Here is a 13,557-nt window from a genome sequence, read left to right on the forward strand (position 1 = left end):
TCCCATGTTTCTATCAGTATCATGGGCCATTTCAGGGATGAGTCTTTCTCCTTTTGAGCCTTGCTGACCATCCATGATTCTGGCAGGTGGTGGGTAGGCCCTGGCTCAGGGAGTTGTGGTGGTCATATTGAATGTCTCTGTATCTTGTTTCTTTTTCCAGCACCATTGTAGGAAGTGTGGGAAAGCTGTCTGTGGCAAATGTAGCTCCAAGCGTTCCTCCATCCCACTGATGGGCTTTGAATTTGAAGTGAGAGTCTGTGACAGCTGTCATGAGTCCATCACAGATGAAGAGTAAGTCTCAATGGCATATTGTATAACTCAAATAAAAAGAACAAATGTGGGAGCTGCAGTTAATTGAAAGCCCAAAGTTGTGTCTGTTTGTCTTCATAGCAGCCAGTTTAGAAGGTGTAACCCAGCCTTATAATGTTATCTCACCCTCCTCTACAACCAGGCAATCTGCTTATGAAGCTTCCTCCCTTTCCCCCTTTATTTCAGTTCAACTAGTAGAAACTGTAGGAGTTTTGCATTTGTATGATTTAAATGTTATTCTCTGATTGAAGTCTTATGGACGGTTTGCCATGACAGAAAAAATGCTTAGGTGTCTGTCCTATGATGTCTTATACCTTGTTGTAATTTGTCTGCAAGGGAAGGAGATGTGAATCTTTTTCTTGACCAACATGTGAATTTCACTGGAACCATAAGATTAGAAATAGATTTAATTTTTTAAGAGGTGCTGCTTACTCTTCACCTCGGTAGACTGATACTATTTAGCCAGCTATTCAGATTATCTGGCCTTATTTTGCTTCCCCTTAGCTACACTGTATACACTAGGTAATTAGTCTAGTGACTTCGGACCGCCCTAACATTTGAGCTACCTTCAATTTAAGGTTGCCTAATTTAAAAAAATTAAAAGCACATTTATCATGTTGTAAATCATTCTGCCTTACCATGAATCCCATTTAATGCTTTTTTTTCCCCCCTCATGAATATTTTTAAAAGAAACAATCTAAATTAATACCTCATTCCCTAGGCCCTCTTTCTCCACTCTTACTGCTCAGCATCTTGGAAAGTCAAAAATCACTTGATATAGGAGATATACTATAAATTGCATGATATTTTATGGGTACTCTTAAGAGTTGATTATGTAAAAGAAACTTGTAGTGAGTGCTTTACAAATGAAAAATCCTTTTGTAATGCAAATAATCAACCCTAATTGATCTGCTTTCCAAGATCTGGTTTTCACTTATCAATCAGGTACATGATAAAGCCTTTCTCTAATAATTCCATTTTTAAAAAGCCAGATTTAAATTTTTTTTTTTTAGCAGTTCTGGCCATTTATTATCTTCCCTTCCATTCATCTTTTTATGATGAAATGAATAAACTGATTTTTGCTTTAGTGTGGCATTTTTTTTTCTCGTGATTGAATGTTACAGATGGAAGCAAATGTGGATCTCCTTAGCCCAACCCCCTTCTTTTACAGTTGAGACCCATTTTATGGCCCAGAAAAAGAAGTAATGAAGGCAAGTCACTTGTCCTGGGTACTATGTATTGTTGCTGATAAGAATGTTGCCTAACCCTCAGCTTTCCTGTCTCACATTCTGCAGCTATTTAAAACTTGCTATTTGAGGTAATGGTGAAGAAATCTTTCCTAAAGTCTCTATCATGCCCATCTTGACATGTCTTCTCTTTTTTTTCCTATGGTAAAGAATAAGAGATCACTATTCAAGTTATATTTACATTTTGTAATGCTTGTTGATGCTGGCTTTTTTTTGCCTTTATCCCTAAGACTTAACAAAGTACCTAGTATGTGGTAAGCACTTAAGAAACGTTTATTAACACATGAATCTGCCTCTTTAAGAAATAAATGACTCTTGCATAGTGAAGAGATATGAAGATGGCCCTCTATTTTCTATATGCAGGGTGGTCCTTGCAATACTTTTGAACTGGGCAAATGAGTGATAAACCTGAGTACAATTGTTAAATATCTGAGTGGAATTAAGACCAAATGAGTGAAGGTATTTCCCAAGTGGCAGTGAATCTTAGGAGGTATTCTGAGGATACCACAGTCACTCAATCATAGCAGCAAATGTCAGACTTCATGTGGTTTTGTAAAATGCCATCATTTTGCAGTAGAAACTTTTTCTGCTCCTTTTCAAGACACACTCTCCTGGATATTAATGTTTTATCATATGTGTTTTCCATTGTATTTTAACAAAGTTAAATAAGTTCTAGTTGGTTTTGAAATGTTGAAAGATTTATATAGTAAAAACAAAAAGGGCAATAGTATTAATACTATGAATGGATACTAGAAATTACAGAAAGATATTAATATTAACACTATTAGTAGATAATAGGTATTTAGGATACTTTCCTTATCCAGACCTCAAGAGGAGAGATGAATCACTAAAATGGTGATCATTCAGCCTCTGCCACTTCCTTAGTCCCAGGGACCTAGATCAGACTGATAGGAAGGACCAAGATTAAAACATCCTTAGGCGTTGTTACTTAGATCTCAACAGGTTATCCTCGCTTTCAACAAATAGTCACTAAGCAGCCTCTGCTAGACAACCTCTAGTTGGGGGAAATCAGCTCCCCATTATTCTCTTGGGTAGTTCCAGTTAATAAAAATATCTTCTTTATATCAAGCCTAAATTTGTCTTTCTCCAATTTCTGCCCAGTGTTCTACCCAGTGTTCTACCTTCAGTGACCCTGGTACCAAATCTAAGCTCTCTTCCATAGAACTTCCATTCAGATACTTGGTTAACAGCTATTATTCATACTTCCCCTTAACCTTTTTCAAATGAAATATCCACATTTTTTTCAGGCAGTTTTCATGTGGCATGATTTCAAGCCATATCACTTTTTAAATTGTTCTCCTAAACAATCTTCAATTTTTCATTGTTCTGCTATTGATAACTGAATCGCAGCTCTGACTTTTATTAGTTAGGTGACTATTAATAAGATGACTAAGTTCTTTGAACCACTTCTCTAATATTTAAGATAAGGATGACATGTGCACTATCTATCTTGTTATTCTGAAGAGAACACTTTTTAAATTGTAAAATGCAACCTAAAAGTATTATTATTAATAGCTTTAATAATATATCTACATAAATACAGACTTTCTTACAGAAGTTTACCAATATAAAAAGGCCCAAAACTTTCATTCAGCATACACTTTGTTTTCCTTTCTAAGCAGAGAAATATGACAGCAAAGGACTGAAAATACATGTACATGAAAATATTGAAAAAAAATTCTCCATAACACAAAGAAATGAAGATGCTGAGATCACTCAGAATAGTGTAATTACCACTCCATCCTACCCCTAAAACTCCTACCCCAGCCAGACTGTCAGAAATTAATAACTATGGATATCTACTTTGTTATCTTTTTTAAAAAATCTGGATACGATTCTATTTTCACTTTTATGTGTTTTTTTCTTTTGCAAACTGTCATATGGCATACCAGTATGGAGATAGGATTTACATGATTGCACATATATAACCTATATCAAATTGTTTACCTGTAGACGGCAGGAACTTTGGAGTAGTATACTTGAAACAAGATGTTAACTCAGTGGAATTGATGAGATGATTGTTCTCTAGTTCACGTATATACTTAATACTTAGCATTGTGATATAATGGTTCTCCAAGTCACACATAATCAGTATGCTGTAATGATATAATTACAATAAAGTTTATAAGGTCTAAGAAGGATTGGAAGATAGACATTCTAACTTTGGCCAGCCTCCTGGTGGCTCTCGTGCCTCCTGCACTAAGATCAAGACTGGGCCAGAATAAAGAATCTAGACTCTATTTTTGACCATTCTCATGGTATCTATTCTGCTGAGACCAAGGCCTGTGTAAAGGAGCTCCAGAAAGCTAGCCTGTACATTACATTTACCATCTTAAGAAAGGAAGAGAAAAATTTGGAATTCAAAATTCTATTTAAGAAAATGTATGTTAAATATTGTCTTTACATGTAATTGGAAAAAATAAATACTATTTTAAAAAAATCTTTTCAAAGGATATTCTTGAAGAAAATATATGCAGGCAAGAGGCAGGTTTTCATAAATGATTTTCCATAGATGACACATTACTCGTTGATAGAAAAGCAGCTACCAAAACATGCTGTATTTATTGTTGGCTGGTTATTTTTTAAGTACATCCTCTCTTTCCAACAAAGAATTTGTATTAGATACAGCCACAGAAATCACTTTGTTCAGTGATGCTCTCAACATCAAATGAGACACAAAAATAGGAAGGTGTGTGCTCATCAAAAGTTTCCATCATTGTAAGATAGAATTTAACCTCTATAAGGGCAGTTATTGTTTTATCCTTTGTATTGATTGATATTTCTAGCACCTATCATTGCCAGACATATAGAAGAAATTTATAAATGCTTGTTACTTAATTGTTGTGTAATATATCTTCCAAATGGATGAGAAGTGGGATTCCATGTCATTCCTAAAATGAAGCCCTTGAAAAGCTTCTGAAATATTTGTGCATGACATCATGCTAATTGTGCACAGCCTCATAATGTAAGACCTTTTAGGGGTAACTAGGTGGTATAGTGGATGAAATACCTGGCTTAGTTTTAGCAAGAATTGAATTCAAGTCTGTCCTCAGACACACTATTTATGTGAACCTAGACACTTAATTGCCTCAGTTTCCATATCTATAAAATGGGAATAAAAATAGCATCTCTTTCCCAAGGTTGTCAAGAGGATCAATTAAGATAGTAATTGTGAAGTGCTTAACAGAGTATGAGGCATATAGTAAGTGCTATATAATGTTAGTGGTAGTTTTTCTTTTCAGTGGGATCTATAACTATTACAAAAACCTAAAAATCTACACCAAATGGATAAATATTTTCCCTTATTTAAACTATAACCTTTAGTTAACAAATCAACATTTATTAAAGTGTCTACTGTGAATCAGATACTGTGATAAGCACTGGGGATACAAAAATGGGAAGGAGAAAAAGATAATTCTTGTCCTCAAGAAGCTTACAATATAATGGGGGAAAACAACACTTTTCAGAAAGCTGAGATTCAGGAGGAAGAGGAAAATAGGCATAGTGAGAAAGTCCCTTTGGGAGCATGGTAAAAAATCAAATAAGATCCATAGTAGTGCAGCCAAGGGAGAAATAAGAGATTTCTAGTCTAAATACCTTCCTTAAATAGAGGTCTTGAGTTCATGCCCCTGTCTTCCACTCAGAGAGAATAGTAATTAGCGTATTTAATAGAAAGCCCAAAATTAATACAGCTTGGTTAGCCCATGTAGGTGGAATGTACTTGAATGGAAAGAAGAGAATTGGGAAATTGGAGAGCATTTGAAATAATGTTTACCTACTTTTCCCCCTCTCTTCTCTCTGCCCTCTCCCCCCCCACACACACACACCCCAAAACCCTTTTTAACATTAATATTCTTCCTTGCTGCTAAATGGCTAAAAACACTAAACACTAGAGTCCCTAAAGAATCAGATTTTTGGATGACCTAGAGGGTAATGAGAAGTCATATGAAAAATATTACCATTGATTACTTGCTGTAAAAATGGCATTAAGGTATTATCTAGAAAATATATGATCAGAAAAATAGGTTGGTTAGGTAACAAGGATAAGGTGTCATGTAAAATAAGTAATTAAATATTTACTTTGTGCCAGGCACAAGTATCATAAAGTCAAGTCAGATCTTCTGATTAACTGCTATGGCCTTCTGAAAGTAGGACTGATGCAGGTAACTAACAATGAGATCCAAATTTCTTCTTAACTATGCTTATAATATGTGTTTATATATGTATATATAAACACATGCATATATACATATCTTTTGTAAATGTGTATGTGCATACACACACACACACATACATATGTTTTTGTTTTTGTTTTTTCCTTTTACTTCCAGACGTGCACCCACAGCTACCTTCCATGACAGTAAACATAATATTGTTCATGTACATTTTGATGCAACTAGAGGTTGGTTATTGACTTGTGGGACAGACAAAGTCATTAAGGTAAGAGATCATTGTGTGTCACATTTATTTATTTTTATGTTAAATTTTTCCCTCTTTCATTTTGAGATAATATGGTAGACTTTGAGCAGTATCTATGATTTGTGAGACAATATTTTTCACATGTACTTTGTCTTAGTAGTGGTGGTGAGCTTTAGGAATTTCAATTTTGCCCTCCAGGAGTTTATATTTTGCTTGGGGAGATAGTATGCACATGTAACAAGGCAAATCACGAAGTGTAGTTCTATGAGGTCATTGTCACATGATAAATGGAGAGTTGGCCACAGAGCAAGGAAGACCTGAGTCTTCTTTCTGATATTTTGTTGTATTACCCTGAAACAGATCACTTAACCTCTCAGTGTTCTAGGCAGGAAGTGCCAAACTTACTATTTAAAACTCCAAAGTGACCCTGAACCAGATTAAAATGTAATTGGGAAATATTTCTCAAGAATAAATAGAAATGGAGTAGCTAGGTAGTGCAGTAGATAGAGTAATAGCCCTGAATTCAGGAGAACCTGAGTTCAAATGTGGCCTCAAACATTTAACACTTCCTAGCTATGTGACCCTGAGCAAGTAACTTAACCTCAATTGCCTCAGCAAAAAAAAAAAAAAAAAAAAAAAAGAATAGAAATAAAATACAACAGAAATAATGTCAATCTGTGGTTTTCTCTGTTACTATGGGGCCAGTATCTATTTGATTTTGATTCCACTGCTTTAAGCTTTCTCAGAGAATAAGTTCCAGAGAAGGTGTCAACCTGTGTTAGTGGAAAGGAATTTCCTAACCCTGGAATTCCTTAGCCAGCAAAATCATCGGTCCAGTAGCATTCATCCAGTATATAAAAAAAAAAATAAAAAATATAAGGAGACCCTAGAGTCCTGCCCTGTTATATATGTACCACCTGTCTTTATGCAAGTCACCTCATATACTCCAGCAACTCAAAGAAAAAGAAGAATGGTGGGTATTAATTTGTGTTAGTGGGATCAATTCCTCCCCAGGCACCCCCTAAGTGGATGAAATAACAAACATCAAAATAAGTACGTTAACATTTTAAGGGGAAGTAACATCACTATGGATTGGCCTGCTTGTGATTAAGATCATAGACAAACCATTGATATGACAAAATGAGATAACAGCACTCAGTGGATTAGTTTTTCAAATCATTGAATACAGTTGTTGAATCAGCTAAAAAGGATAATTTTCCCCTCACCTTTCTATCTCTTCTAATCACCAATATAGAATATATTTGAATGAATTGTCCAAATTCAACAAATGAGGAGAAAGCATTAAATGTGATTTTTTTTTTTTTAAAGGAAGGTACTAAATTACTAGACTAGAGATGATTGGCAGGAAATTCTATTTGGGTATTCAAATAGACAATGGGTAAATTTTATTCTCTAGAAAAAAAGTAGGAATTGTACCAATTCTTGAAGGAAAGGATAATGATAAGGTGTCTCTTTACCATGAAAACATTTATTCAATCAAAAAGCTAGTGTTTGAAATTTTTGAACGGTGGCTACTTCCCCATTCTACCCAGAGAGACAGTAGCCATATAGCAGCATGATTTGAAGTCAAGGTAGAACACTTAGTATTAGCTGTATGCCAGTGGAGATGCCAACATGTGAGTCTAAGTTTCCTCATCTCTAGAGGCAGCCTGGTAGCACAGTGGATAGAGCACCCAGGCCTGCAGTCAGGAAGACTCAGACATTGATCATTTGTGTGATCCTGGGCAAGTCACTTAACCCTATTTCCCCCTCTTTCCTCATCTATAAAATGTGCTGAGAAGGAAATGGCAAACCATTCTCGTATCTTTGCCAAGAAAACTCCAAATGGGGTCACCAAGGGGTTGGGCACAGCTGAAATGTGACTTAACCACAACAAATAAATTATTAACCTTTAAAATAGCAATTATAGTACCTTGTGCTACATGCCTCATAAGATTGTTGTGGGAGACGGTGAGTTAATAGAATTATTGGTTTAAATAACAGCAATCCAGTAAAAGTATTTTATTGTCCTAGGGGCTTCCCAGGCCCTAAAAGCAGAGCAGTTCCCATCTTTAAAGAACTAATGGGTTGCTCATTTATATCATCCCTCTACCATTTTTCCTGAGAATCAAAAGATTCACGGATATGGTCATGGATAACAGCATTGGAGAATTCTTGAAATGATGGGACCTAATCTGAGTTCAAATCTGGCCTCAAACACTTGGCATTTACTAGCTGTATGACTGGAAAAGTCAATTAACCCTCATTGTCTAAACTTCTATTTTTGGTCATGTTCTTTTCTTGCACCAAACTGATTGTGGAAGAAAACAAATCTTGTGATTTGTTCCTAGTTGATTGAGAATTATATTTTTGTAGTTTGATTTAGTTTTTAAATGTAAAGGCCTAGAGGAAGCAAAAGAATTTAGACTTAACATAAGAACACACAAGTAGGGAAACTGAGTTCAGAAAAATAAAATGACTGGCTTAAGAATATCTAGCTAATACATTGTTAGAATTCAAACCCAGATCATCTTATTGTAAGTCCATTGTTCTCTCCAACTTACCATTCTGCTTTTTTTTTTTTTTTTTTTTTTTTTTTTTTTTTTGAGGAGGGATGGAGGGTGGAAGGGGTAGGAAGTACAGGATTAAATTCTTAGAAAGTTTTATTATTCAGATATTAATAAAATTTATTGATGTATTAATATAAAATATAATATTGCAAAGCTTTTAGAAGACTGCCTGGCACATAGTTAATATACTATATAAATGTTAGCTGTTATTACTGTTATATAAACATGTCACATAAATTAAATATTTCAAATAACTCTGTAAAACTGTAGTTTATTACATAAGATCTCTTTTTCTTCTTTTTGACAGTTGTGGGATATGACACCAGTTGTATCATGATGGTGTTTTCCAGAACTCAAAAAACAGTATTTCTGGAAGCAACGGTCACTCTAAATTGTTGAGGAAGATAAAAGTAAAGCTGAGTATCGTGGGCAGTAAGAGAGAGACTAAAGAATCAAGTTAGTTTTTAAGCCATCTGCCAGTATGGGGCAAACACTAGTAAGGAGACTCTTATTTCAACTTGTTCACACAATAGAAAAAAATATTTTTTTAAGCAAATGGTTTGTACAATCTGGCCATGCTACATTGTTCTGAGTTTTGTCTGGGGGGAAAAATCATGTGGGTTGGATGTTTAGTTTTTCATTTTTCAACACTTCCTTGTTCTTGCTGCTTTGTATTGAGGAAGTGAGGGAGGTGTCTTTTCAGGGTTGGGTGTGGTCTTTGTTGCTCCTCCTCTTTCCCACCCCCAAGTTATATCCTACCACATACTCAGCATCACTTTTACCTCACCAGAACGAATGTATTTAAAGCTATTTATTGTTGTTATTTCTGGGTTCATCCCCAATTCAGCGGAGACATCTGTGAAGATTGACTGACTTTTTGAAGGAACTAAGCAGCAGTGCTTTCGTCCATCCAGTCTTTATCTAATAGAAATCAACCTCTGGTTTCCTGGACCACAGAAAAAAAATGGGAGTTTTTCCTGCATTCCCCCTGCTTCTCCTAAAAATAATGGTTAAGCTGCTCCACAGCTATCTAAAAGATGTCCAAGAAGTAATTACAGTTGAGAACATCTCCCATGAGCACCTGTGTTCATCTGGACTCAGCTGGAACCGCACAAGCTATTTTAAAGGAAATTTTAGTGACAGGCCTCTCTCAGGTTTCACCAAAACACATGTTTGTAAAAGCAAATGTCTCTTAGTTATGTGTTACTTAGGAACTTAAATGCATTCATCTGTATAAATTTTTAATTAAGTTTCTTCTTTTTTCTTCCCTATTCAAACTATGCATTAAGAAAAAAAATTAATAGAATTGATTCAGATACCCTGCATACTTAAATGATGTATCCCTTGAGACACTTGGTATGGTAGAAATCTGCATTCTCCTGCTATTTTCCTTTTGGAAAGAACTAACTGTTTAAATGAAATGTAAAATAATGCTTTTTAAAGAGAACCAAAATGGCCTGCCTGTTATGGTGTGGGTTTTTGGTTTTTTTCTTTTTTCTTTTTTAAACTTTCATTTTGAACCATAAAAGAAATGGAATAAAACCTGACCAGGGAAAATTGTCAGCTCTCCTAGACGTGAAAAGGAGAACCAATGCCTTTCCTTCCTATAGAGCTTTAAAAACTTGCTTGTTTCTTATCTAGAAAATTTACTTTTTTATTCTCTTTTAGGGAGAACTTCATTTCCACCATACTCTTATTTCCACGATACCTTGTACATATCTAAGTTTGGGAACTTTTTTCAAAAGACATTTGGGGGTTGGAGGGAAATAGAAAATGTCTCTTTTAATTTTCTTCTTTCTAGAAAGCATAAAGTCTTGTGGTACAACAGACTTATTTTTATCATTTATTTTTCCACTCTTTGGTTTTCTGGCTAGTGATTAGCATCAAACTAGAAAACCAGGCCTTCATAATGGCAAACTCTGCTTCCTGGTTCAGTGACCTCTTCAATAATTTGGTGGTGGTTATGATAGTCCAAGAGGCCTTGGGAAAATAACACTGTTCATTGCCTTATTAAATTGAAAATTTATTCCTGTAAGCAAGAAACTTTAACAAAGTACTAGGATAGTATTCCCAGGTTACTATAACTCAAATCCCTCACATTCCCTCAAAAGTATACATAGGACAAAAATATTCTAAAGAACATAATCACTTAACATTTGTTTTTATCTCCCCCAAATTCTCTCCTTGCTATAAGTAGCTGCTATAATCACTGTTTTGAATGTCTTCTGCATGTCTGTCTCATTCTAATTTTTATAATGTTACAATTTTTAAAATATTCAAATGTTTGTAGTCTGTCTATATGTATAATATATGCTTGGATCTCATTACCTTATTACTAATAAAAATTTCTAAGTACTGAAAGGTAGAAGGGATCCACAGAAATGAATAGGCTTCTAGCTCCATTTTGCCTTCTTCCTCTTCACATTTTAGCCAGTACAAAAAAGAGAACTATAGTATTAAGGAATTGATGGAGCAAGTGCCCATCAGGCCTATGCACACATTTTCCAATTGAGCCAAAATCTCACTGGACAAATACTTGCACTCCTCTAGAATCAATCACACGTGATTCTTTTAGCTTACTGGCATTTGACTCAAACGTGATTTCTCTGCATGGATGTCTATATTCAAAAGCCTTTAATAAGTTTTTTCAATATACCATATTTCTATCCAAGCCCAAAGATTTGCTCATAGTTTAAATTCAGTCAAGGCATTCTCAAGTTTCATAAGTGGTAGAAGTTTTGCTTTTAAACAAAACAAAACAACAACAAAAAACAAAAACAAAAAACTATTGTGATGTTTCTAAGCGTTCACTGAATTTTTTTTTTCCCTTCTCTTGTCTGCATGTCCTTAAGGTCATTTGGATTCAGCAAACAGAGTTTAGCCATATGAAGTGGTTATCTTGGAAACTCTGTGAATGCCTTAATTTAAAAATTGTGTTTCTATACTGTTTTCTGGCAACTAATATAGAGAAAATTCTCTGTTTGTGCCATGTTTCTCCATTAGACACTATCTGAAAGTGAAAATTTCTGTCAGAATTGGAAGCAGGCATCAGCCTCTTGCTTTCTCCGTGAAGACTTTGCCTATTTCTCTTAAGCTTCCTTTTCAGTTATTGTCATTTGGCTTGCCTTTATACTTGTTCCTCTTGGGAGCTGAAAGTTTTACCCAAACTGGATATTTTTTGAAAACAGGAAATTATGATGATTTCACAGAATTTTTAGAGTGGCCATCCAGTCCAAGTCATACCCAAAAAGGAGTTACTATAACAACATAAAATTTTGTGATCTTTCCCTCCCTCTCCCTTTCCCTCTTTTCTCTCTTTCTCCCTCCTTCCTTCTCTCTCCCTCCCTCTCTCTCACATTCACACATACTGACCTAATAAGTACTCATCCCTTTCTTTCATTTACTTCTTAGAAATTATCATCATAAGCTGTAGCAACTCTACCATAATAGTAAAAAAAAAAATTAGTTACACATAAAGCAAAATTTAAAAGTTTATTTTGTTTTTTTGCCTGAGCAACCAGTCTTTCTGATTGGCTTTTAAAATTACATTCTCTTTTCCCGTAATATTCTTAAATGAATCTTTGAATATCAGAACTGGAAAGGACCTTAAGAGGTCATCTTCTGAGAAGCCCCACCCTCAAGCAAAGTGTAGATCAGTCATGTCAGACAGACCAATAATGAGTGTTCTTTGGCTGAGGTAGGGGAGCCTGATGGATAGGGAAGGGATGGGGGTAGGGGATACAGCAGGAGACCTCTGGGGGAATTGTTAATTCCTGGAAACTTTTAATTTAGCGGACTGTGAATATCACCTGGAATAACAAACTCTGGAGTGATTTGGAAGTCTCTAACCAAGCCACCAGTGGGTAAGAAGTATTATACTATTAGGTTCTGAGTTCTTTTCCACAAAGTATATTTGATATGCCTTTCTGTCACCACCTCTGGTCAAGAGCCAACAGTTGGTGAATTTAGAATAATAGGGTATTTGTTGCAGGTCTGCATATTACCTTGTCAAATGCCTCAGCACCAGAAAGTCAGGATTAAGAGAGGGAATTCAGGTGAACACAAGTATATCTGTCATATTATTTTTCTGATGACTGAATGTGAAGAGCCCATTCCAATGGGCTTTTCTTGGCAGATATCTTCCTATTCAACTAACACCTCCGTTCTTTTGAAGCCTCAGGTTTTTTTTTTTTTTTTTTTTTTTGCTAGAGCTCATTTTGTTAGTTTTCCTAATTTTGCCTAAGAGAAGTAAATTAATTAGATATCAGTGTTCATCAGATGAGATTTCCCTGATTTGTATCACATCGTAGTCTTTTTAAAGATAGAAAGACTGAACCTGTGATTCCATTCATACAGGGAACTCCCAAGTGAGGACAGACAATATTTTTACAACACAACTTATAGGCTTGGAAAGTTGCCTAGAGAATTTGAAAGGTAGAGTGATTTATCCAATGTCATACCGCTGTCATGAGCACGGGCAATATTTGAATCCTGGTCTCCCTAACGCTGAGGTTTGCTGTCTACTCACTGTCACAATTGCCTTTCATTTGTATATAAATAAATGGTTTTGTCACAAAGGTTTACATCCTAAAATACTGGAAATTAATTCTTTTTGCCAACAGTTTACATTTCTCATGCAGACCTAACAAATTTTTCATTTTTGTCTCCTTTATGGTAGTTTGTGGGGTGTGTGTGTACGCCCATATGCAAGTGCCCATGTTTTCTTTAAAGAGTGAAAGCAAGCAAGGATTCAGCAGCCTGAATGGGAGAAACAAGAATAAAATTAACTCTTAAAAATTATTTGCCCATTTAATTTACAGTCTTACATAGTGTAAAGTGCCGAAAAATACAGCATCTTCCAAAAGGGTTAGGCACTTTTAATCTCCAAAAGCTTAAAAATGCACTAAAGACTTTTGGGATATCCTGTATATTCCTGGAACACTATACATTTTTACTATTAGAATACTGATTTTTAGGGAGTTAAGAGAATA

The 13,557-nt window shown here is 35.2% G+C and overlaps 1 protein-coding gene across 2 annotated transcripts in view; it reads left to right on the plus strand.

Moving 5' to 3' along the window:
- The window catches only part of WDFY2 (WD repeat and FYVE domain containing 2), a 146,746-nt gene extending 137,599 nt beyond the window's left edge, over positions 1-9,147 (plus strand). For both annotated transcript variants that reach the window (XM_074304789.1, XM_074304788.1), the window contains 3 exons: positions 161-291; positions 5,909-6,017; positions 8,874-9,147. In XM_074304789.1, coding sequence (XP_074160890.1) covers positions 161-291; positions 5,909-6,017; positions 8,874-8,903 — 270 coding nt within the window. In that variant the 3' untranslated portion in view covers positions 8,904-9,147. The remainder of the gene's footprint in view (positions 1-160; positions 292-5,908; positions 6,018-8,873) is intronic.
- Positions 9,148-13,557: the final 4,410 nt, after the last annotated feature.

The sequence above is a fragment of the Sminthopsis crassicaudata genome, chromosome 3 (genome assembly GCF_048593235.1).
Source record: "Sminthopsis crassicaudata isolate SCR6 chromosome 3, ASM4859323v1, whole genome shotgun sequence".
NCBI lineage: Eukaryota > Metazoa > Chordata > Mammalia > Dasyuromorphia > Dasyuridae > Sminthopsis > Sminthopsis crassicaudata.